The 25,106-nt window shown below is 41.5% G+C and overlaps 1 protein-coding gene across 3 annotated transcripts in view; it reads left to right on the forward strand.

Moving 5' to 3' along the window:
- limk1a (LIM domain kinase 1a) overlaps nt 1-25,106 on the forward strand; it is a 44,802-nt gene that overhangs the window by 14,343 nt on the left and 5,353 nt on the right. For 2 of the 3 annotated variants that reach the window (XM_072392508.1, XM_072392509.1), the window contains 11 exons: nt 6,675-6,813; nt 18,987-19,096; nt 21,081-21,287; nt 21,385-21,490; nt 21,683-21,882; nt 22,109-22,295; nt 22,567-22,653; nt 23,873-24,004; nt 24,185-24,244; nt 24,509-24,574; nt 24,921-25,089. In XM_072392508.1, coding sequence (XP_072248609.1) covers nt 6,675-6,813; nt 18,987-19,096; nt 21,081-21,287; nt 21,385-21,490; nt 21,683-21,882; nt 22,109-22,295; nt 22,567-22,653; nt 23,873-24,004; nt 24,185-24,244; nt 24,509-24,574; nt 24,921-25,089 — 1,463 coding nt within the window. Of the gene's footprint in view, nt 1-6,674; nt 6,814-14,600; nt 14,809-18,986; nt 19,097-21,080; nt 21,288-21,384; nt 21,491-21,682; nt 21,883-22,108; nt 22,296-22,566; nt 22,654-23,872; nt 24,005-24,184; nt 24,245-24,508; nt 24,575-24,920; nt 25,090-25,106 lie in introns of those variants that run through there. The other variant, XM_072392510.1, reaches the window with a different exon arrangement.

Below are 25,106 nucleotides of genomic sequence, written 5' to 3' on the forward strand. Positions count from 1 at the left end.
AGAGTTGAGGCCTTGGAGGGTGCAGCTATATCTGCTGTTTGAAATGCACAGCCTGATTTCTCCTTGCATTTAAGAGCAGCAGCTAATGAATAAATGGCTTTGTAAATGCTGCTGAGCTTGTCTTTGCTAAGGTCAGGGAAACCGACTGGAATCTGATTGGCTGTGGGATTTCCTGGGAGAGTCTGAAGCCACCCAATCGAGAGAGGAGATGAGGTAATGGTGACTTTTTATCTGACAGGGTGACATCATCGCTGTGGCATTCTCTGTTGCTATGGAGATGGAGGGGGGAGGATTGTGGGAGATGGTTGCGTGGGAATGGGACGATTGTCTGCCGGGTGTGTTAATGTGTAAATGCTAAGTAAATCAAACCAGTTTAGGTCAGACATATATGCCCTCATCGATACATTTGGTTAATAGATGACCACATGCCTCTCACACAGGTCAAATTGTCAAGGCCATGGCTCAGACGTCCTATATTTCTAAAGAAAATATCAAGGGTGGAAATTTGGCTCCGCACCAGGAATTCTGAGGGGGGATAACGGGGGTCTCCCCGAGACAGTCTGCCATTTCCTGATCTCGACTTTCACCCGTGTGTGTGTGTGTGTGTGTGTGTGTCTGCATGTCTGTGTGTCTGCGACCACCCCTCCAACCCACTGCCCCTGTCTTTCCCAGAGGCTGTTCTTTCTCTTTGTCAGCGAGGATTTCGGCTTAGCCTGTGATTACAGGAACAGCAGCTGAACATTCTGGCTGTTCCTGTCAGCAGGCATGTTTGTTTCTGTCATCATCAGCCACCACACACTCGACATCCAACTGTCTGATTTCTCCTGCTTTCTCTGGTGAAAGGTATTGGATTATTGATCAGAACTACTCCAGGCATTCCTGCTGTCCTTGCAGAGAAACGTAAGACGGATGTCCTCCCGCGCTTGAAGGAGATGATGGAGGAGTTAATAATTAATGAAGGGATGCACGTGTTTGAGGGTGTGTGTCGGGGACTTGGCGCTCCTCGTAAATCTTTCAGCTTTGCATCTGTCAGTTAGTAATGATCCAACTCCACACCTCTACCGGTACACACAAACTGTTTCCTTCTGAGGCGCCCTGCTTCCTTTGGCGGCCTCACCCACGGGTAATTTAATGACCCACAGTTATACGTGCGCACCTACACACATGAACACACACACCATAAAACGCTGACCAGACGATTATGGTCAGCAGGGTTTGTGTGTGGGAGTCAGACTACACTCTGGTTTGGATTTATTTCACTGCGAGGTGTTTGAAATCACAAAGACTAAGAGTCAGACAGTAAACCAGCTTCATGTATTGTGCAGCTTTGTTCGGATTAGAGCTGTGACAACTATTGATTAACTGTTCAACTGAATCATAACTGAGTTATTTTCATAATGGATTATGTGTGTCAATGTTTTTCAAGTTAAATCGGTGGGAAAAAAGGTCAAATTCTTTCAGTTTAGAAAATGTAAAGATTCACTTGTTTTTGGTTTGTTTTTTAAATTGAAAAACTGTGATGAAAAAAACAAATGAAATTTGCCGAAAATACTTTTCTATTGCAACTATTTTTTATATGGTTTGTCACATTCAGCATCACATTATGTATCATAAAACAGGTTTATTCAGCTGTCTGGGAGCCTGGCAATTCCTTCAAAGTCAATAAGCATATTTACATGAAACTAAAAGAGTTCTCATGTTAGTCCAACTAAAACTAGACTTTTAAAATGCATGTTAATGTGTTAGTCCAACCAAAACTGTAAAAAGAATGGAGCTTCTCCAAACCAGACTATCAAACCATGTGGTTGAGTTCTTTCCTGCTTGTAATCATTGAACTAGACTCAAGAGGGTGCAGGTTCCAAAGTTCAAAGATCTTTGTGTATTTTCCTAAAAACTATGAAGTGTAAGTGTGTATCAATACAGTGAAATTCCTGATAAAGCTGCTCTGATTCACGTTTGTTTTAGCAGACAGCTCAGGAGTTGTGACTGAAAATCAGCCCATAAAGACGACACGTCACTTAAAGCATTTCCATACTGTCGCTCTGCTCTAATAAAATCCTCATTTGATGACCACAGCGTCATCTGACAAAGGTACTGTTCAAGTAACTTAAATATCTGTGCCGTGAATTCAGCTCCACATACGAGTACGATGATCCCCCACAGAGAAAGTTAGAAGCAGCAGAATGTCTTCAGCATTCTCACACAGTCCCTGTACTGATCTAAACTTTGGTTTGATCAGGTTAAGTGGATGTTTGTCAAGATTTTGTGTTCACATAAAGATAAGAAAGAAATATGTTGTAATTCTATTCTTCAAAGCAACTTTGATAAGCAGAACTTTTAACCACCACAAAGCACCCCACCTGTTTTTTTTTTTTCTATCCTACCATGTTATTTGTGTCAGCACCCACTCAGACTTATCTCTGGTTGGAAAGCTAGACTAAACCATTGTACATTACAGACGCTGTGTAAGTAAATGTGACAGCGCTGAGCAGAAACCAGATTGTTGTGGACTCAGATGGAGGACAGTGAGAGGCCACGTACAGAGCTGCCTCCTTTTGACCTGTAAAAGGAATTTATTATCCACTCTGACACTTTCAGTTAATTCCATCGGAGCTTTTAGGAGGAGGGTGGACAGTTGGAGATTTACTAAGTCTCCTCCCTTTATCTTCATTCCTTTTTTCAACATTTGCTTCCTGCCCTCTGGGATCCATTTGGATTTTGGGGTTATTTATGTCTGAACAGCCTGCAAGTGTCTTTGTTATTTTATATATATCCTAGGCCGTTTTATTGTTCATATTATTTCCTTTATTGTCTTACCTACAAATCTTCTCAAACTCACATCTTTCTTTTGTTAGTATTCTGCAGTTAAACAGTTTTTTTGCTTTTTGTATTTTATGTACAGAGAGGTGTCAGAGCTTAGCAGAATGTGAGACACCGTCAGGCTGTCACCCAGATACATTTTTGGAGCATCAGGCAAAGTCTCTCCGACCCTTTCACACAGATAATCCTCTTACACGTCAGTGCCAAAGCTCACACAAGCGCTGTCCCGCCAAACTGAGCCCAGAAGCACACACGATTAACACACTAACCGCTTTGAATAGGCTTTCATTTTTACTGCGGTGGAGTCATTTTTCCCACCTATAAAAGTCTTGAGTTGTAACTCAGCGTTGCTGCTTGTCTGCTTTTGCTCTCAGATAAGATTCTCATCCTGGAGGCAGAAAAAATTAGGCATCTTTCTATGGGAGTCACCCATATCTTTAGTACTCTGCGTCACCTCCCAGTTCTGCTCCGAGACATTTCTGTGAACATAGCAGCATTGAAATCCCTCCGGCCTATGTGAGTGTGTTCATCCAGGTATGACTTTGCCTCAGCAGGGTTTTGCAGTAAAAGGCAGTTATTGAGCGGCAGAGAGCCAAGACAGCTGAGTAGCTGCTGCCTCGGTGCTGCGGACGTCTTCTAAAAGCCTTGACCCACTTCGAGGTCTCCTCCTCCCCCCGTTCATCCGAACATGTAGCATACTATTGCAGCTCTGCAGCAATCTGCTGAGCTGCAGAGAAGCTCTGCATGCAGACACTGGGGAGACAGTCTAATAAATAAATTGCACATGTGTCTGGGTGTGCTTCAAGGTCATTCAAGGTGGGCGTGTGTGCAGCTTAATAAGATGCAAGACCCTGGGCAAAACCATGAAGGATTGCTGCTTTTAAGTAGCAGCTCTGCAAATTCTACTGCAGAGAGGAGTGCTCAATCAATTTGCCAATTATTGATCTGTTGTTTGGGCTTTCGAATGTCATGAAATAGTAATGAATGTCCTTCAGAATTCCCTTGGCCCATGGTCAACTTTTTAAACGTCTCGTTTTGTCTGCTCCAAAGTCTGAAACCCAAAGATATTAAGTACAGTATCAAATAAGAGGAGTTAAAGCAACAAATCTGAAAAAAATATAAAGCTGGAACATGGCAATGTTTGTCAGAAAGCAAGTAATTCACAGCCAGAACAGTAGATAAAGGGTATAGCAGCCCTGTTTGCAGACATGCTGGATGGTCTGTTTATGTTCAGTATTGGGTTTGCTTGTAGCAATGCCCAGTTTGAACTTAAGTTGTCACCAGACCAAACTAGACGAGAAGTTGTTTTCTGGCACATAGCATTGCAATGTTATAAAAAAATAAATAAATAATGTAAACCTGGTATCTTTTTTTCCCCACATAGAGACAAACCTAAAGTACAATCTTCTTTTTGCCTAAATATCAAATCAGTTCCCTATACAAGAGCTGAAAAATGCCACTAACTTTAAACATCAAACTTAAATGTCTGTGAAAACTGGGATGAAATGTGGGGAAAAAAAGGGATTTGTTGTGCTCTGGTCTTTGAAGCCTTTCTCACTCTGTTATACCTTTGGAGCAAATGGACGTCATTTTAAGATGCCCTCAGCAGAGATGAGGCCAGACGGCTGGCTGACAGGAGGAAAGCTCCACGGGGAATGAGTGGAGACACTCAGTTAGTCATGAATGATAGACACAGAGATTTAATCAGATAACAAGCCTCAGAGCACGTCAGCAGTACACTAATTCTGCCTGATTGTATATACCAAGAGAATTAGTGTACATTTTGATTTATGTATGGTCATCTTTGCCTACCTGCATGAGACAGTTTACAGACATCCTTTCTTCCTGTTTTTCGTGTTTGGTTGTTCCAAGGTGTGTTCAGCAAAAGCTCCTGAGTCATATGAGAGTGTAATCTTATTTCCTTGCAAATTCTGTCTTATCGCCCACCATTTACCAAAAAACTAACTGCTCTTGTTTTACTTTGAATTTCAAACCAGCATCAGGCTGTCTCCTGGTCTTTGTCATCTATGCTTCAGTATACAACATGTCTGCTCAGCTGTAGGTTGTAGCAGATTATTATGGCTAATCATTTCAGCACCAGAGGTCCATTTTCAGAAAATCAGAAGACATTGAGCTGCTGCCCACAGCTACAGAGCTGCAGAGCTTTTTCAGGGTTTTGATTTATTTATTCTACTCCAAGATTAACTCTATTCTAAGATTAATTTAAAATAATCTGAACAGGTACTTTCACATAAGTGAATTTAACAGCTTAACTCCTGATTAATGACTATGTTGCTGAAGCTGCTGTGCAGTTTGTCTTCTTTCCTGAAGAAGATCAACTTCTTTTGGGCTTTGGGGCTTTTAACTGCTTAACAATAGTTGGTTTGATAACAGCTGACAGGAGATGATGTCAAACTTTGTGGTGTGTTATTTAACTGGAGAGTGTACTTAAGCGTACCATTTTGCAATATTATTTTCCATTTGGTTGAACCGAACAAGTTTTTTTTCAGTTGCCTGTGCAAATGCAAATGATTCAGAGAGAGCAAATCGCTGCTTACTGTCAGTGTTATGTTGCGTTTTTCCTCTCATCTCATGACATAAATATTCTGTAATGATAACTGAGGCAAAATTACTAAAGCCAAATGATCATTTACTTTCTACATTGTCTCTTTTTACTTAAATATGTTTATTCTTCATCCTGTCTGCGATGCACTGATTTTTAATTGAAGTGTTTTAAGAATAAAATGCTTCCAGGTAATCAAAACCAGCCCATGGCACACTTACAAGGGAGCTCTGGAGATGTGTCAGCATTCATATTTTCTTTTCTTAAAAAAAGGAATAAATAAATGAACTGGGAACATAGATCTATTGGTTTATGTTTGTGAAATGATTCATTCTTGTTGGCTGTAGGTAAATCAAAGAAAAGTCCGATGATTTATATCAACATGCACACTCACAAATATAACTTGTTGAAAAACTATTAAAAAAAATGGAAATAATTATTGCACATGTCTGTCTAGAAGAAGCAGGCAATTCTGTTGTTTAAACTCAATATATTTAGGTTTTATTCAGCTTATTTACTGCAGCTGGGTCTGATGCTGTTTAGTTGCGTTAGCTGAACTATTTTTACATTGGTACAAATTACACTAGAACACAGAAAAGGGTTCTGAGTAAAGCAGCTTGGGTCATGGAAATACTGGAAATATTTTCCCTGATTGAATTAAGCCCTGTGAAATAATTGGTTGCTGAATATTTGATATATTCAGCCGATTATCTTTGTAGTCCACAGACCGTGCGTAGTAAACTGTTTACATGTGCAGCTCGCATCACATCCACAGAGAGATGGTGGATTTTGTATTCTTTAACTACAGACACTGCCTTGTTTTGTTTTTTGTGTCCTTCTTTCACCATCACTCTGTTTTTCTACTCTTGCTGTGATGGCGATGTGTGTGTGATGGATTCACAAAGGGATTTATTATCACCATGAAAACTGTAATTTGTGGCCCTGCAAGGTGTGATTAGGAGGTTTAAAGAACAGTTTCCAGACCGCAGCACAATATTATGATCTGTCAACACAAAAATAACTTCTTAAAGATCCTGTTGGTCTGACCTGCTGATGGAGGGAAACACTAATGCTCTTCTCACTCACATGTACATGTGTTGACAGTTTGTGCCGAAAGCAACCGCTTCCATTGTTAATAAGCAGCTAATCACCTCAGAATTGTTTTGTTGATTTATTTTTTTTCTTTCTAGATTTAACAAGCTTTCTTTCAGTTCTGCTGGTATGTCTGAGACGGTTTTATCCTCATTAAAAATGTTCATGAATTGCTTTTGTGTCTGTTTCGGTCTCCTAGGTGTTGTGAGTGCAACGCCTCACTGTCCCACTGGTATTATGAAAAAGATGGACGGCTTTTCTGCAAAAGGGACTACTGGGTCAAATTTGGGGAGCTGTGCCACGGCTGCAACGACCCAATCACCACCGGGCTCATCATGGTAAGAGGATCTACCAGCGGATTAATCTCTCATCACCCCCACTGGCTCTTTGTTTGCTGATAAAACTCGAGTTACACCCTGCAGCTGTGACAGACAGAGCTGGCAGATTTACGGACACACCTGAGTCCGTACATTAACAGTCTGTGCCTGGTTGTCCTGTGCCAACATACATGGACCCACGCAGGATCTGTGCCAGACCTGTAACTGACCCCGATGCCTTTGGCTGCTCTGTCAGATTGTCTTACGGACCACCGGTGAAAGTCAGAGCTGTTGTTGGGAGACAGCAGAGGACCGTGCGCACAATAGATGTTGTCAGAGTAGCGGGAAGCAGAAAAACAATGAGCTGCTTCTGCTGATAAGTGCTGCTGCGTTATAGAGAGGACCAACATCTCAGGAGTGTCTATTTTTCGATTAGTGACTGAATCACACACATTCAAAGCTTGTAGAAAGTGATTTATAATGCATGTTGGTGTAATGAAATATGTTGCCTCCATATGTCAGAGAGGAGCAGCCGACTCTTGTCTGTGTGCATTTGTGGCTTGAAAGCAGACCTCTGCCGATCAGAGCAAACACAAAGCCATTGTGACAAAGCCATTGGGAGCACATGCAGCCTACTGAACTGCACTGCACCCTGCATGTTTTTTTTGGGACCGTTTATGCTGTTTTTGTGCTTTCACTGCAAGCGCTATAAGTTGAAAATCTCTGCACTTCTCAGAAAGGTGCTGATGTCGTTGATTTGGCTACTTCAAAGGCAAAAGGGCAGAAAATGTAAGCAGAAAAATGGAGGTAAAGCAGCTCCGAACATCTGTACAGAGTTGAACTCAAACGCAACAAACAGAGAAGAGCCCGTGTGTTGGAGCAGATCTCCTGGAAGCAGATGACTGTTGTGCTTTCATCTCTGTATGAGCTGCGAGCTTAATTTGAGTTGTGTAGGAAACACTGTCATGAGTGGGAGCTCTGCACAGTATTACTGCTTGTGAGGTAGAGATTTGCAGAGAACCAGCAGGTCTTAAATCAAAAGTCTGGAAAACATTTGGATTTTGTTAGAGGGAAGGAAAACAGGACTGAAGTCGGTCGGTCATTCATAAAGTCTGTAGAACTGATAGAGAGATGATTTTGTATTTTTTTATATATATGATCCTTGCTTTTTCCACACTACCCACTGAGGTTAAATTAGAAATATCAGTAATGGACAATATGAAAATATGTCATCTGAATGAGGACATAGGTGAGACTTGCTTTGTGGAAAACTGTGGGTTCTCTGTTTGAAGATTATATGACAGGGGAAATATCCACAGAAAACACCAGCTGATGATCATTAGTAGCAGTAAATTGTTTAAGTTCCCTTTAAGGTGGGATTTAACTTAAGTGCTTGAAGCGGTTATCGGTGCCTAACTGCCACTTCATAGTTTAATTACAGACACAGTATCAGTACTTTTAAATTGTTGTTTAACTTTGCTTTTAGTGCCTTTAAAGCCTCCTGTAAGCCACCAGCAATACGCTGACCATGTGTACTGCATGAGAGGCTGGTTAAAGTGTGAAGCTGAGTTCATTCTTCGCTCATGGAGAATCAGGTCTGACACATTTATCTCTTGGTGAGTCAGCATCACAGCCTCAATGAGCAGACCATTCATTTATCTGCCTCTTCTCTATTTATCTCTGACTTTAGTGAGAGTGAGTGTGTGTGTGTGTGTTTTATCATTTACACCACATTCAGACAGATTACTCTTTGCAGTGCAATCTCAGTAATGAAACCTGTTGGGGGCTCTAAAGTGAATTGGGTGGAGAGATTGCTGCTTCTCCCTCCTCTTCTGGTTTATTGCTCCTCTTACTTTGCAAAGTCACTGATTGACTGTCTCCATGGTTGCACTTTAGCAAATTTGTTATTGGTCAGGCTTTAGTGCCAAGATGCCCAGACCATGTGTATTACTGTGCTGACATTAGGTCCAAGGTCAGCCCTGTACGTCTGTCCTACACCCAGAGAAAAAGACCCCGCACAGTCACCCAGGCACCTGTGCAGGCCAGGAGGGAAGTAATGCTATTTTTAAGACCCTGTCAGTGAAAACAGCCAGATAATGCAGTGATGAGTCAGAGCCTGCAGATAGTCAGCCTATGAGATATGAGTAAGGATAAGCCTCGTTTGCGTTTCATGTGATTTCGTCACCCCTGCATCCACAGTGTCCACCATACAAACTCAGTCATACTGTGTGCCTTTAAAAAAAAATTCTATTTCTATTTTATTTATTGTTTGAGAACGGTTGTTTGCTTGCAGCTTAAGTGCAAGTTCTCTCTTTGTTTTTTCTTCTCATGATTATCAGCCACCTTTTGTGTGTCTTAGACATACGACCATTGAGTAATGTGAGCTTAGTTTTTTATTTAGTTCAAAACACTGAGAGAAGGAAGACTCAATGATGCAGTCAGCACGGCAACATAAACACAAATTAGTTTGTTTCGGGCTCGCTGGAGCGTCTGCATGGGAACAATAAATCTGCAGGCATTTAAAAGATGCATTATGCAGAGAACTTTCAGTACTTTTTGTTCCTTTTTAATGACATTGAATGGTTGAAATTGTCTCCTACATAGTTATTAGAGCCGCCTTGTGGATGGGGCCATTGTTCTTGTCAGGGAACATGTGTCGCCGCACAGACATCACGTGAACTGTCTGTGTGTGAGTTCAGTAAGTCAGCAGCATCAGCCTTGTCCAAACGGGACGTTATTCAGCAAGAGAAGTGGTTTTCAGTTATTTACTACCTCAGACTGATTTATGTGCTGAGCAATGAGTTAACTGGTAAATTGACTGTCTCTCCTCGCATCCCTCTTTCTGTCTGTTCGTCCAGCAAAACCACCGACTAACGGATGAATCTGCAGTAATTTCAGTCCATTTCACATTCACTTTAGAGTCCGTTCACCTTTGTGCAAGCAACTCAGGACTGAGATCCAGCTAATGGGATCCGAGCCAAACTTCGACCGAGGCCTGTAAGGTATCCATGCATTATCTTTACCGCCACCCTCTGTGGTCAGCCTTGTAGCCTTGTACTTTGCTGGTAAATTGTTAAAAGTATCTCGGAGAAGTTGCCACCAACTTTTTGGGATTAGTTGAGTTGGAAGATCCATTTTTATTAAGTTTAGTAAAGCTGGTAAATAAGGTGTTAAAAAGGTAAATGAGGAGTTAAGCGTGGAGTATCAATTCTTGCTTACACTCATCACAAATATTACACGTATGCTTCCAAATAACTGACGGAACAAACAGTCATGGCGCATCTTAAAATCTGTTGGTCAATCAGACAAACAAAGGCAAAAAAGTCTAAAATGGACGCCTAATTTCTCTAATTTTCCCGCTCAGCTCCATAACAGTTTCCTTGCTGTGTTGGCAATCAGAGAAACATTCAGCAACATCACAAACTTCATCGCGTTACGTCGGTGCTTTTGCTGTGTGCGTCTACAAGGGGCCCCGAATGTAAAAGTTGTGTGCGTTTGATTTTGTGAGTTTGCCGTTCAAGTTTTAGGATTGAATTTCATATGAGATCGACGGTAAAACTCAGCCTTAAACAGAGTTTTAAATTCATTTAAAATTCATTTCAGTTATTTATTCTGTTTAAATTTTTTTGATACTCCATTTTTAATGTTAAAAATAGGACTTCATCTTCAATCTTCAATCCGCTCTGTGTTAAAAGCTCTTTATGACTCTTTTTTTTGTGTTTGGGGACGTTGCCATGGCATTGAATGAATGAATGCCAGATGACTCCCTGACGACACGGAGTTATAAATGAAAATCTGAACATCTAAACAGTAAGTGACGAGCACAGCTAGGATTGGTGAGAGACTTGGCTTTAGGTAGAACAGGAAACACAACGGTTCGTTATAATGCTTCCAAAGTAAGCAAAGAACAAGAAATAAATGTGATTATTTGAGAATGACTATTTCACATAATCACTCTGAATGAAATCTACACCCATTCTGGGAAAGGTCTCAAGGAGTGATGACATTTAAATGCACAGTTAGAAAAACTCTTTGTGGTAAATTGATTAAAAAGCACACCATTACTGCTTGTGCTCCCACTATTTCTACTGGTATGCTGTCTACAACGTTACATGCATTGTTATTGTCATCAAACAGCTCCCATTACATCAGCTGTCCAGTTAATACATGACATATGTGTGCCACCCATATTCCAGCATTAGTAATACCTCATTGCACAATAAACATCAACATTGTATCTCAGTGAAGTTGCTGGGAGAAAAGAAAAGTCCTCATTTACTTGCTAGTTAGGGATTTTTTGTATTTTCATCATGTTCCTGGCAGAAAGGCTTCAGTCAGATGGCTTTGGCTTTGGCCCGACTGGAGTTCTGTTCATTCTTGGGGACTTTCTTTGTTTCACTTTTATCTTTCCGTTCCTCAAATCACAGAATGTACAGAAACAATTGGAGGTGAAATCCAAGCTGTTTCTCTGAAGTCACGCAGGCTTTGGGAGTTTCATTTACGCCTAATAAAATCGCAAAACATTGTTGTGACGTTACATCGCGTGCTGTAGCTCTGCTATCAGCCCCCTGTTGGGGCTCACACAACAGCTCCTCTCTGATGTGAGACCAGCTCTCCAGTGTGAAGTTGGTGCAAATGTTTAATCATTAAAACAAACCGGAGTCCTCTCAAATTAGATGAAATCGTATTGATTGACTTTTTATACTTTTAACTGTTGGGCAGATTCGATTTGAACCCAAACCAAACCAAAAGTGATACACACATAGTTGATGTACTGATTGAGAAACTGAGATATTTTCATGGAAACTCCCGGCTCTACATTGTTCTCAATCAACTCCCACTGGTATGAGTTAGCTGTGGGTCTGCCTGTTGTTGCTGTAAACGCCTAATGACTGTTTGGCCTCTAAGTGAAGTCAGACATTTGTGTAAACGGTGTTGGGGAAAGTATTTTTCTTGCTGTTCAGGTTTCCTTCTTCGAAGCTGTTGTTGATTTTATTTGTTACTGAATCAACTTTGTTGCAGTGTTGGGACTTGCTTAAATTGTGTAACCATGAGGATACACAAGGATACCTTGAGGACTTGTGTTTCTATACAGAAGAGTGTCCTGCTGTCAAAGCTTCTGCCTCAGTGACACTAACACAGCTGGATGGCTTCATACTGGGAGCTCAAACCCAGATCACCAGATTCAATCAGAGATCTTTCACCTGACTGTGACCTTTAGTGAACTGCATTTACAGTCTTACTTATCGTTTCCTCCTTGCAGTGTGGAAACACTGACGAAAGCGTCAGCCTCTGTAGGCTAAAATCCCCCCCCCCCACGAGGCACAGTTGTGGGCTGCGTGGTTTTAATGTCTGACCTCAGCGGCAACAGGTTTGACTCAACTCAGCTTTTGCTTTTTGTAGACATTTTCAGATAAAGTCAGGTTGTTATTCTGCCGTCAACCTTTTGAAATGAGAAGTCACTGATGAAATTTTCCTCTGTTTAGGTTTGTAAACTTGGAGAAGAAAGGGAAGAGGAACAAAGTCAATTAAATGCCTCTGTAACGTAATCTCTAATGCTCTCTAACGTTTTTAATTTGTGTGATGAATTCATCTTCCATGGAACGCTGATGTGTCATTTATTTTTTTCACATGAAGCCAAGTTTGGATTTGAAAAAACTTTACTCCATGAAATATTTACTTTACCATAATTTCAGATTCTCCTTTTTATTTTAATTATAGAGGGAGGAGAACTTACAAGACAGTGTTGTTAGAAACTTTGTATCTTTTTTCGAAAACGAAGAAAACTCGTAGTTTAAAACCATCACAACCAACCAACAGTACAGATGTTCAGACTTTAACAAAGAATGCAACGTGACAGTTCCACGTTTCAGTCCCCCACCTTTCCTTCAATGTGTGAGCCCAAATGTTTTTCTCTCTCTGCTTCCGTCAAACAGTTATTCTTGTCCCTGCATTATTTTACAAAGTCAAAACAGTGTCATTCACAACATCTGTAAATAATCTGATAACTCAAACTAAACTGTAATCACATCACCTGCCTGCTTCTCGACCTTTCCCCTGGATGTTTTTTCTGCAGTTCGATTTTCTCTGTGTTGTCCAGTTTGCAGTGTGGCCTCCCCAACTCCCACTGTAACTTAATCATGTTTAGCCTGCCAGCCATCCCTCTCTCTCTGCAGTCTGTCTCCACCACTTTATCATAACAACCAGCAGGCAGTACTGAGAGTGCCCATCTATTAATATCAGCACACTCAGATGGTCCTCCAGGACTGGCTTTAAGTGCGGACGGGGTCTACACTTGGTGACGCAGGGCGCGTTGGCAATGTGTGATCCAGATCTGTTCTCTACGAGCAGAGAGTTCACCCACCTGCACAGTATATAAGACAAGTGACTGTCTGCCTTAAAAGTCACGAATAATTGAATTGAATTTCATACAACAAGCAACACTGTGCAGCCCTTTGTATTGATCTCTTTTGATATTGTGGATCATGCGATCATGTAGGACTGTCTGAACATACTGTGGGATGGTTAAAATGATCTATCAGGCAGATCTTAGTGCATTGTAGTCCTTTCAGCTACCTCAGTGTCACCAAAGGTGTTCCTCAGGGATCGTTACTGGGACCATTTATTTAGATTTTCTATGTATTAATCATCTCAATCGAAATCTGTCAAATTCTTTTTTTATTTTGATGAAACAGTGATTTAGTGCTCATACTCAATGCAAGATCAAATCTCCCGAATCCTCCACCTGTTAATGCTGTTCAGGACTATGAGAATCACTCTCCCAATTCAATTACCTATTTGATGATTCCCTCGACTTCACTGCTCACATTCAGCAATGGGTAAAGAAATGTTCAGATTAAAACGGCTTTTCTTTCTTTCTTTTTGAGCCCCAAAAGAGACTTATTTACATGCATACATTATTATCGGTTACAAAAGTCTTAGAGAGCTGGTTTCACTAAACAAGTAAAAAAAAAAAAAATTCTATTCATATTAGAAGAAGATCTATGTGGTTGTAATTGCCCCTGTTTGGCCTGCAGTGACTCGGGTAATAAAATATTTGGAGGTTTTGGTTTCTTGAGTTTTTTAACTTTTATACTTATACACAAGTGTAAAAGTTCCTCTTTTATGATATCTGCACATATTTATTACAGTGTTTGTGTTGTTGTGTTATTCCTGACTACCTGAGCAGCTGTAAATCTTAGCCAGGACACTCTTGCGTTAGAGACATTGAATCTCAAAGTATCTTTTTATTTTCTTGGTTGAATAAAGGTTACATACATTTTTTTTAAAAAGTATATTATTTTAGGTGTTATTATATTGTTATAACTCAAATATGTTATCCTGACATTATTGGACAACACAAAGAAAGATGAGAGAGCTGAATCAATGTTCATGTGCCCCTTTTGCACCTGTCCTGAATTATTATGATAAACTTGAACTGAATACATATCACACACAAATAGTCCATGAGGAACATTGTCATTATTCCTTCACATAATATTTAACATATCACACATTTAGGTATTTTCTGCTGGTTTTCACAGATTATCAAATAAAACTGCAAGACATGAGGCTGCATGGGGGAGGAGGAGAAGGAGGGGGGAGGGATTTACTGAAGACACCAGGCGGTGGGGTTGGAAGGGTGTGTGTTGGAAGTCCCGGCTGGCTGGAGCATGTGCAAGAGTGGGCGGGGCCTAGCCGGAAACGATGAGGTCATAGCAAAAGTAAGAAGGAAGAGGAAGGCAGGCCGGGAGGAGGGGGGAGCTTGAAGGAGTGACATTGATTCAGAGATGAGCTCAGCTGCAAAGGCGTGGGCTACTCTCCTCCTTCCCCCTGTGCCTCTCGGACTCTGCCGGCTTGGCTGCTGCCAGTGTTTTGTTGTGACAGCGGGGGAATCGCCTGCCTCAGTAGAATGAACTAGAACAGCGAGGAGAGGCACCGGCTCTCGCTGACATGGTGGGAGACTTATTTTTCTGGAGCTTCTGCTGTCTCAGGCTGTGGAGGAGGGATAAGAAGGTGAGGCTGATCACTGCTGCTGCTCTCGGTTACTGCGTGTGTTGGGGATGATGCACTGTATTCATGAGCCAGTGAGGACCCAGGCAGGGAGGTTACTGATGGGATGGGGTGCCTGTCTCTTTTCATAGTATGGCTTTAATGTCAAACAGTTACAGTTAGAGTCTAATGCTGTGTTTTGTGGTTTCTTTTGAACTGGGTCAGTGCTTCTTATTTTAATTACAGGTCTGCTGCTCCTTTTCCACTGCCCTGCGCTCTCTTTTCTCATGTCATGAAAAAACTGATGAGACATGGCATGCCTGCTATCTTTAGAAACCATTCTCTCGCATAATTCAGATAACAGAAGAATTTAAAGTGTGAGAGCATTAAGGGGGAGACTATTTTTATTTACCTCACGCTACTAACACTAACCGGTTTCCTAATTTAACCACCGAGGATTCGAGACTTGCAGAGAAGAGCAGACTGAATTCATTAACCGCATTTCTAAAGCTGTAGCCTGTGTATGTGTGGTACTGTACTGTTTGTGGCAGAAGGGGGTTTCCATTCAGAGTGCAACAATGTGGCCCACTGTTTTCTATCTTAGTCTTTCCGTCTAATTGTATGTTCCTAAATTATTTCTACTGTAGCTTGAAAATCTGTGAGCGATCTTAGCAAGCAGGGCGACTTCTTCTTTTCACTTAATTTCTGTTCCAACAACCTAGATTGCAGCTTTCTGCAACATTTAGATTATGTTTGTGTATTTAGCCCTCAGGGATTCCCTTTGACACATGTCTGGCCTAGATGCAGTGCTCTCCCTCTGTGAGGATTATTAGATACCAAATGTATGTGTAAAAACATCCACATGAATGGAATTTTTTTTTTTAATCACCTTAGCAGCCACACGAACCTCGGTCACATATCTTGTGTGTTCTTGAGTTTGACTAATGAAGGAGCAGAGTGCGTTAGATCAAACATAAGATTAAGCACATCCACACTCCCCCCATAATTTGGTGAAGCCAGTCATTAGGTGGTTCATAATGAGTTTGGGCTGCATACAATTGCAAATCGGTTGGTGTGTATAAGTTCATACAAACACAAGAACACTACTAGAACAAACGCTACAAAAACGTATTGCCAAATGTAATCAGCACAGGAAAATGTGAAATGGTTTGAGCAAATTGGAAAAAAGGCATGAGGAAAATGTGAAATAACTTGTTATGTGGGTAAAATGGGAAGCAAGTGACTCAGTCAGAAACTTAACAAATATCACCGGCAACTAAGGAGCAGAGATGAGAGTGAAAAACTGCGTAGAGCCAGAGAAAAGGCATGACCAATTTCAGTATTTTTGTTTTGTTATTGCAAGTTTTTTCAATTATTTCCGAGTGACTGTCATCGCAGATTCCTGCTCAGTAACTCACGTAGGTCTTTCTGACATTTTAATGTCCAAAAGTGCGATTACACAGACTTCTGTTCTGGAAAAGTCAACAAGGAAGAGTTGTCAAGACAGTCTGATTTACCACTAACATGCTTATTAGCTGTTTAGCTTAGACCATTAGACTGTCATAAATTCTTCAGAATGGTGTGTTAGTTACTTTTCACATTCCACAGCCAAATTAGAGTACCGGTAACTCGCATGAATCACTGGAAACAAACCACGTTTGACAGCCATGACATGTCAAGCCAACCGTGTTTGTGGATGACTGCTGCCTGATGGAGGTAATTAGCTAAAGCTGTTGACCATTTAGTGCGGCCTCTCCCCTGGTTTCTCTCATACCCTTTTCTGTTTCTCTACAAGAACCCACTGCAAGCAGTCATTGAGTTGTGTGGTGACAAACTGCATCACTGTTTTATTAAACGTATTTCCAAAGCTGTTTGAATCATCATGTAGATGATTTGTCTGTCACATGGTTGAAAGCTCACAAACAGCACAAAACTTTCAGCTGAGGTTACTGTAAGACCTCAAGATAAACAGTTAATGCCATGGTAAAAATAATGCAGGATAAGGGGGCGCACATAGTGGAAAATGACGTTGATATGATCAAGGAAACATTAAAGCTCAGTAATATAATGCAGTGTTTTAATATTGTATTGTAAGTTTAGTACACGCTGCGAAAACCTTACCCCTTTTTGTTCTTGAGCTGCATTTCCGTCAGTAAATGCATAAACAAACTGCGTTGTTGCTGAGGTTGAGGTTGCAACTTCACACTTTTATTGTTAGCATAAGCCACACTTGCACTACACAACCAATGGAAATGAAACCAACTTATTATAAACGGGACGATGAGCTCATAAGAAATTAATTTTGCACACATGCAACACACTTGAAGACCCCCTGACAAGATAAGAAGTGGAATCAGTATATAATACGTCTAATGTCTTTTGTCTTATGACAGCTGTTGGTCACATGGTTGATGCCGCATTCGCAGATGATTTGCTTCATTGCAAAATAGTTTTAATGTTCTCTGTTTGTCTTTAAGCCCACACTGGAGAGGAAGCATGTCTTTAATGTGAAGGCAGCAGCTGTCCTCTGTCAGATGTGGTCTTAAAGTGGGTGTGTGCATGTGTGTGTGCCTGCTTGGCAAGCAAATGGCGGTCATAATGTCAGCCACTCACCCTTTACGTCTCCGTCCAGCTGTCTTGTCTTCCTGTCGTCTTCCATTTGTGGGGTTGCACCTAAAGTGACAGAGAGCAAAAATCTACAGCTTTCCACGATCAAATGGAATGATAAAGCTTTCACTTTGGAATTACCTTTTATTGCAATAATTGTCTCTTTAAACTCTGTTGTGTCTACAGTCTCTGCTCATTTCACATTAATTGTTTATTGCTTTTTTATGAGGTTTTAAGAGAGCAAATAAAGAAGTTAAATCGGTCAGTTAGTAGACAGCTGTTTTCTCTCTAGACTTTCTCTCTGTCATTTTTTTTTACACTCCAACTTCGTTAATCTTTGTCTTTTTCTGGCATCAAAGCCAAAGATATTGTCAGGATGCTACTAAGTAGAAGGCAATAGGAGGCACCTTTCTTTTAGTGTTCAAAGAGAGGGAACTGAATTACTTAAAAAGCTGTTGATTAATCAACATGGTATTCTTACTTGGCAGCTTTAGGGCTCTCAACATGTTTGTGTGCACTCCTGGTTTAACTGCTGCTCTCTCAGGAGGGTGGGGCAGCAGACATATGGGACTTTATTGCTCCTTTGATCTTTGCATTTTCCTTTTTGTTTTGAGTTTAGTACTCATTCAAAAGTTGCTTTCTCTGGGTGGAGTGAATGCTTAAGTTTTTCTTGCGCCGTCAATGCTGCAGGTCACAGTTGAGGTCACAGTTGAGGTCAATTATGTAGGACTGCAGGTAAACACTTTTTTTTTTTTTTCTCATGGCATTTTATCTCAAGAAATTCAAGAATGAAATTTCTGAATATAAAGTGCTGCATGCGGTGCCCCGAGTTAGTTTTTTTTCTTTCTTTTTACTAAATTAGCATTGCAAATCACTGCTGTTGAGGAAAGCTGTCAAGGGGCCGCCTCCCTACCAAATTTTCTTCCACTCAAAGCAAAAAAATGAAAGCAGAAACGCAGCCTCCAGGGAGCAAACAGCTCCGGTGGGCTCAGCCTTTAGACCCTAACAGTGTTGCTCGTGTTTAATCCTGGTCAGTCATTGAGCGTTTGAGTGGGTGGATAATTTACATCCACATTACGCAAGTTAAAGAAGGCTGATAATAATATGTGAAGGTGAGGGTCACATAATCAGTTTAGTCAATATGATATATGTGATCATTTTTAATGGACGTGGTCTAAAAACAACTAGAGCTAAAACCACCAACAGAACGTCATCCTCAGCTCTGACAGTGTGAGTTAGCTGCTCATTCCTTCCTGTATTTGGCCATAATTCAATTCCACCTCTTGTTTGCAAAACTGCCTCAAGCTGTAAAGGACATCTGGCTGCATCAAACTCAATCTCTTGTAACCCTGCGTTACCCGCAGTGACCAGACCTCACCCTGCTTTCCAGACCGGTCATACAAACCTCATGTTGCCTGCCGCTCCACACGCACCTTAACCACTGCTTTGAATGTCTTGCCTTCAGGGGACTTTTTTTTTTTTTTCAGATCAGAGAACAATGAATTTAACATTGTAATACGTCATGAATATTTCTGGGAAACCAACAAAGGAATGTTTATTAAAGCATGATTTATTTATTTTTTTTCTCCTTACAGGTTGCTGGAGAACAAAAGTATCACCCAGAATGCTTCAGTTGTCTGAACTGCAGGGCGTTCATTGGTGATGGAGACACGTACGCTCTGGTTGAGAGATCCAAGCTCTACTGGTGAGCATCCGTCTATGCATTGTTAAAAAAATTCACACATTGGATCGCTGTCTTTGAAAATCTAACCAAACTCTGAATTGCACCACACAGTCCTTCTTAAATAATTTTCTGGCAACCGCTCGATGATGCCGTTTGTGCACTGTCATTCTGGCTTTCACTTCTTTTGGTACATTTCCCCCATGCTGCCCTCTCTCACCAGCTAATCCACTTGAAATCCTTCTGAAACCAAGATCACAAAAATGTGAATATGCACCCAAAGCTCCCGCTGACTGACAAAATCCTAAACTGATTCGGCTTATTTTGCACTTCAAAGGACTGCACGTCAATGTTTTGGCAAAGTGTGGCGACCAAAGAAAATTCACAGCACCCATATTTGAGTTTACTGTTTAAAAAAAAAAAAAGAAAAAAAAGTTTAATTTCATATTTATATATTTTCCAGAAATATTTGTTTGAGGTTTGTAGGAGCAATTTACCGTGATTGAATCATTCGAAAGGCAGTAAACTGGGAAAAGAGCTTTTATATTAACATATAAACAGTGCTTTTATTGGATTTATTTATTTTGTTCTTTGACAATGTACATCAGTCAATCAGTCGATCTCTATTAATGTGCTGCTGTTCTATGAACCAGATGTTAATTTTCCCTTTGAAATAACAACAAAACAACCGCAGCTCAAACTAATGTAGCAAGTATCATGCAAAGTAAAACGCATACAATGCAGGCAGCTTATTTAAGACTCTACAGAGACGACGGTTTTAACAGCCCAGGCCTTTAAATGTTACAACATGAAATATCGTTGTGTCACAGATGGGTAAAGTAAAGGCAGAAGTAACTTAAATGCAGCAGCTGGGTTTGAAGGCAGAGCTGGTTGTTTCATAATAGAATTAGAAGAATTAATGTGTTGTATATGTAATTACATGTGTTTGAGAACTGGGAGGCTTTTTAATGTGAAGGTTTTATACGCCAAAGGAGCTTTTCTTCATTGGGACAACAGTGTCAGCTCTTATTATGAATCATCTTAATCTTTCCCAATCACTTTACTGTAATATGATTTTAACAAAGAGAGTTACAGTTTGAGTGTCATGTTTGACGTGCGTAGTTGCGGGGTTGTGTAAACGGGACGGTTTGCGAGCCACGAGCTTTGAAAACAGAACACTGGATGTGACACGAGGCTCAATGCAAAGAGATGCACTGCTGCGGCAAAGCTTTAGGCATGTTACATTTTTATCCAACATGCGGAACTATCGGGAAGACATCTCATCATACAGCTGGAGTCTTTAAATAACTAAAGTCATGAGCAGCTTCAGCAGACGATACGACTCCCACATTCCTCTGATCTCACGAAGTCAACCCAGGAGAACTGGTTACGTCTCAGTGGCCACACAAAATGTGCATTTTTATCTTTGTTTCTTTATCTTTTCTTGACTTTTCTGAAATCTGAACTAAATTAAATGAGGAAACTCTCATTTGGCGTGTTGTGACGAACGCATTCACACAGCACTGTACCTACAGATGGAAAAGACTGTTCTCTGATTCTCTAAGCAACCGCGAGTCTGGCAGATCATTACATTCACTGACAAATTGATCCTGCTGATGCCGGAAAGAAAATTAGCAATTACTTTTATCGCTCATAGTCGTAAATGATACAGAAATGAGCCCTGTTTAATCATATTAAGCTTCAGAACCGTGGCCTTATTTCTGAATGACCTTGTGGTTATTTTCCAAATCTGTCGTGAAACTTCTGAAAAGGATTTGTACGTATTAAAGAACACCCTCAGCTCCAGACAATGTCTGCACAGTGTTGTCCCGACTGCATGTTCTCAACATCATGTGACGCTGTAAAAACTGATGTAATGAGAACTTGCGGTTGCTCTTATGACTGCATGGTAGTCTCACAAGGTTTTCCATTTTCTGCACTGCCTCTTTTCTCGTAAGTCCATATCATTTCCTCATCCTCTCCTCCTGTTCTTCTTCCCTGTCTGCAGTGGTCACTGTTACTACCAGACCATTGTGACCCCGGTGTCGTTGCCGGACTCGCCATGCTCCCGAATCCCACACACCGTCACGCTGGTGTCCATCCCGGCCTTGGCCGAGGGGAACAAAGGGCGAGGCTTCTCTGTGGCTATCGACCAGCCGCTCAGCCCGACCAATGGCTTCAGTCCCGAGAATGGACGCACTGTCAGAGTCTCCCAGTGAGTGTTCAGCATGTTGAAAAGGATCTTATCCCAGATCTGTGTCAAAATGAAAGCAATATGCACAGAAAGGATCTTATTATTCTTCTTTATCCAGAGTGGATGCTGACTGCATCAGCCCAGATGTGAAAAACTCCATTCATGTGGGAGACAAGATCCTGGAAATCAATGGGACCCCCATTCATAACGTTCCCCTGGATGAGGTATTCACTGCCGTCAATCATGTCCTCCTCACCAAGTCATTAGATTTTTATCTTCCAGTTGTATTTCCCTTTGTTTCAATACACAACATCTAACAAATAACACAGGCTGTTATAATAAGAAATAACAAATACTGTTGAAAAAACTAGCAAACGTGACCATGATTGTGATCTGAGCTCTCTCTTTGTCTCCAGATCGACCTGCTGATCCAGGAGACGAGTCGGCTGCTGCAGCTCACCATCGAACACGACCCTCATGCTCAGGAGCTGGAGGGAGGCTCCTCAGAGGCCGAGGAGCAGGTGGACGGCCCCCTGCCAGGGGGCCCCAGTCCCACCCTGCCAATCACCCAAGCCCCAAACCCAGGCATCAGCAACCTGAGATCCCGCATCATTACGTAAGAAATGACACCTTAAGTTCTTTGGTGAAGAACCCAAACACTTTGAATCACTCTTTATGTTTCATGGAACGTAGTTTATTTTACTACTTTATTTGAATTTACCTTTTGAAACGTATCCTGTATTTGTATGGATTACAGATACTGTAAACGCTCCATCAAACAGTAAAAAGATATATTGCTCCTCATCACTGCTGTCTCTTCTTCACCTCTCTGTCTCACTTAGGAGGAGTTACAGCATTGATAAGTCGCCAGGCTCCAGCAACGCAGCATCGCCCATCTCCCAGAGGAAGGAGATCAATCGATCGGAGTCACTCCGAGTCGTCTCCAATCCGACTCACCGGATCTTCCGGCCGTCTGACCTCATCCACGGAGAAGTCCTTGGGAAGGGATGCTTCGGGCAAGCTATCAAGGTGCTTTTGAGCTTAATTCTCATAGCAACTTATGTGTAAAATAAATTTGCCGCATGTAGTCGTATTTAAAATGTCCAGCAGGTGGAAGCATTGAGATGAATAAGAGAAATGTTCTGGGGATGGAGGATTTGTGTCTGCGGTTTCAACACAAAATAGTTTTGATCCCGTAGAAGTTCCCATGAAGTCATACAGATGATAGAATACTTTACATCAGAATAACCTCCCAACTTTTTGCTCAACTTAACGTTTGCATTGTTTTGCGTTGCCGTAGGTGACGCACAAGGAGACCGGGGAGGTGATGGTGATGAAGGAGTTGATTCGCTTTGATGATGAGACACAAAGGACCTTTCTGAAAGAGGTGAATTGAGACAGATTATTCCAGATGATTTATCATCTAGGAGGGGTAGATTTAGTCATTTTAGTCTACTTGGTTATAGAATTACAAGCACATTCATCATGAATGAAAACATCACATGCCCTGTGCCCGCGAGTTGGAGAGGCAAACTTTTACTGGTTTTGGCAAATTCAGGGACCAGTAGTTGTAAAAGATACAAGAAACTCTATTATGTGTGTGACCTGAAGCTAAAAATTGTGGTTGAAATGCGAAGCTGCTCTGCTTGAGTCCTAACACTGTCTTTACTTCCAAATAATGATGAATAAGGCTTACTTATTTAAGTCCCACAAAATGTTTAAAGATAATAAAGGATGAATTGCATACATTTAAACTTCTGTTGGACTCTCAGTCCTTTCCACACACTATATAGTTGCTAGAACGATACCTTAGTCATGCTGTTGATTGCCTTGCTTGTTCCTACTGACCAAACACAGGCCATGTGAGCATAATAGAGTGCTTTTAAATAACAAGCTGAGGTTGTAGAAACGACAGCATTCGTGGTCAGAATGGTGTGCTCCTCCTTTCCGGCTCTCCCTCACACACACACACACACACACACTCGGGGGGGCTTCAGTCCCACCTTGAATGGGCAGGTTGTAGAGTCGTCATGATCTGAATTTCTCCTCCTGTTCCTGTATAATGATCAGCTATACTTCCATTTCAAAGCATCTATATGGGCGTTCCACTTGGATTATGTTTACTTATGTGTGTGGCTTTAGCTTTATTATTACACTGCAGCAGCGCTCAGTCCCTGCTTTATAATTTGCGCAGGCAACAGGCAGCATAAAGATCGTCTGTAAACCAAACCCCAACCACAGTTAAGCATGACTCTTACTTCTGCTGGCTGCTTGTTTGTAGGTGGCCAGAGACATTTCTGTGACACTCCACACCCTTTCCTCTAGCCAGATGGCTGGTGTTGATCATCTCATGTATCTCTCTCTATCAAACAATTTTTTGCTTTTAAAACCTGATTCGCCCGTAAAACAGCAGCAGTTTGCTCGTGGTTGCTAAGCAGCAGACATGACTTCAAAATATTTACACCGTATCTGATGTGTGACTCAGCTGGCAGTGAGTCACATTGATCTGTAAGGTACTGAACAGTGCTTCCACGATGACACTGTTCGATACCTCTGCTGTTAATTTGCTCCAAAGACGTTCTGACAGTGTGTGAAAATGTCCGCAGGTGAAGGTGATGCGCTGCCTGGATCACCCCAATGTTCTCAAGTTCATTGGAGTCCTCTACAAAGACAAAAGACTCAACTTCATCGCAGAGTACATAAAGGGAGGAACCTTGAGGGAAATCATCAAGAAAATGGTAAGCAAAGCATGTTTTCAATGTGCTCCAACTGTCGGTTCAAACACCAAAATGCCCCTTGTTAGTGATGCTGAAACGGTCTGGTGTTCCCTCAGGCGCACACCTTGTGGTTTGTTGATGTACAGTTTTAATCCATCAGCAGCAACTGATGGACACAACTTGTGTGATTCGTGTTTGCAGGACAATAACTATCCCTGGAACCAGCGGGTCAGCTTCGCTAAGGACATCGCTTCTGGGATGGTGAGTTCAAAGACAGAAACCTGCATGTCATCTTGATAGAAGCAGAGGAAGTTGCAGAGATCCTTGATATTCCCACTGTTGTCTCCCTCTAGTGGTCATGTCATAGAGCTACAACACTTGTGCGAACAGAGTGCACAAACACTCCTTCATTCAAATGTTCTGCAAGTTGAACATATTGAGTGTTAAAGTTTTGCCCTGGTGTGAGTACAATGATGGATGTTAGATTAAAGCTTCTGCTCTCTCCTATCTCTATCCATCGTTCAGACATATCTACATTCCATGAACATAATCCACCGGGACCTGAACTCGTACAACTGTCTAGTCCGAGAGGTAAGAACTTCCAGATCACTTGTGCATGTGACACACCTTTGCATAAACAAAACCAGTGCATCCGCCTTTTGCTGATCCTCTTCAGATACAAAAACAAAGGAGATCTTTGTTAGCTGTTCTCACAAGACTAAGTCTTTTTGAAACAAGGGTAACTAACACACAAACGCTGATCTTACCTGAAGAGAGAAAGCTTCACACAGAAGAAAACAAGGTTAAGGTTAAAGCTCTCCGAGGGAGCTTAAATCTGACTAAACACCAATGCTAGCTTGAAGCCTTAATGTCATTTATCACATTTGTTGGGTCAGTGTCATGATAATGAGATGTTATGGCATATTTGATTATATAGGACAACACAGTGGTGGTGGCAGACTTCGGCCTGGCTCGGCTCATGGTGGTCGATAAGCACGAGGAGAAGCTGTCGCAGGGAAAACTGCCTGGCCTGAAGAAGCCTGACCGCAGGAAGAGGTACACTGTGGTGGGAAACCCCTACTGGATGGCACCTGAGATGATCCACGGTATGAAATACAGCAAC

Source organism: Leuresthes tenuis, unplaced genomic scaffold, assembly GCF_036924035.1.
Source record: "Leuresthes tenuis unplaced genomic scaffold, fLeuTen1.0.hap1 SCAF_9, whole genome shotgun sequence".
Lineage (NCBI taxonomy): Eukaryota > Metazoa > Chordata > Actinopteri > Atheriniformes > Atherinopsidae > Leuresthes > Leuresthes tenuis.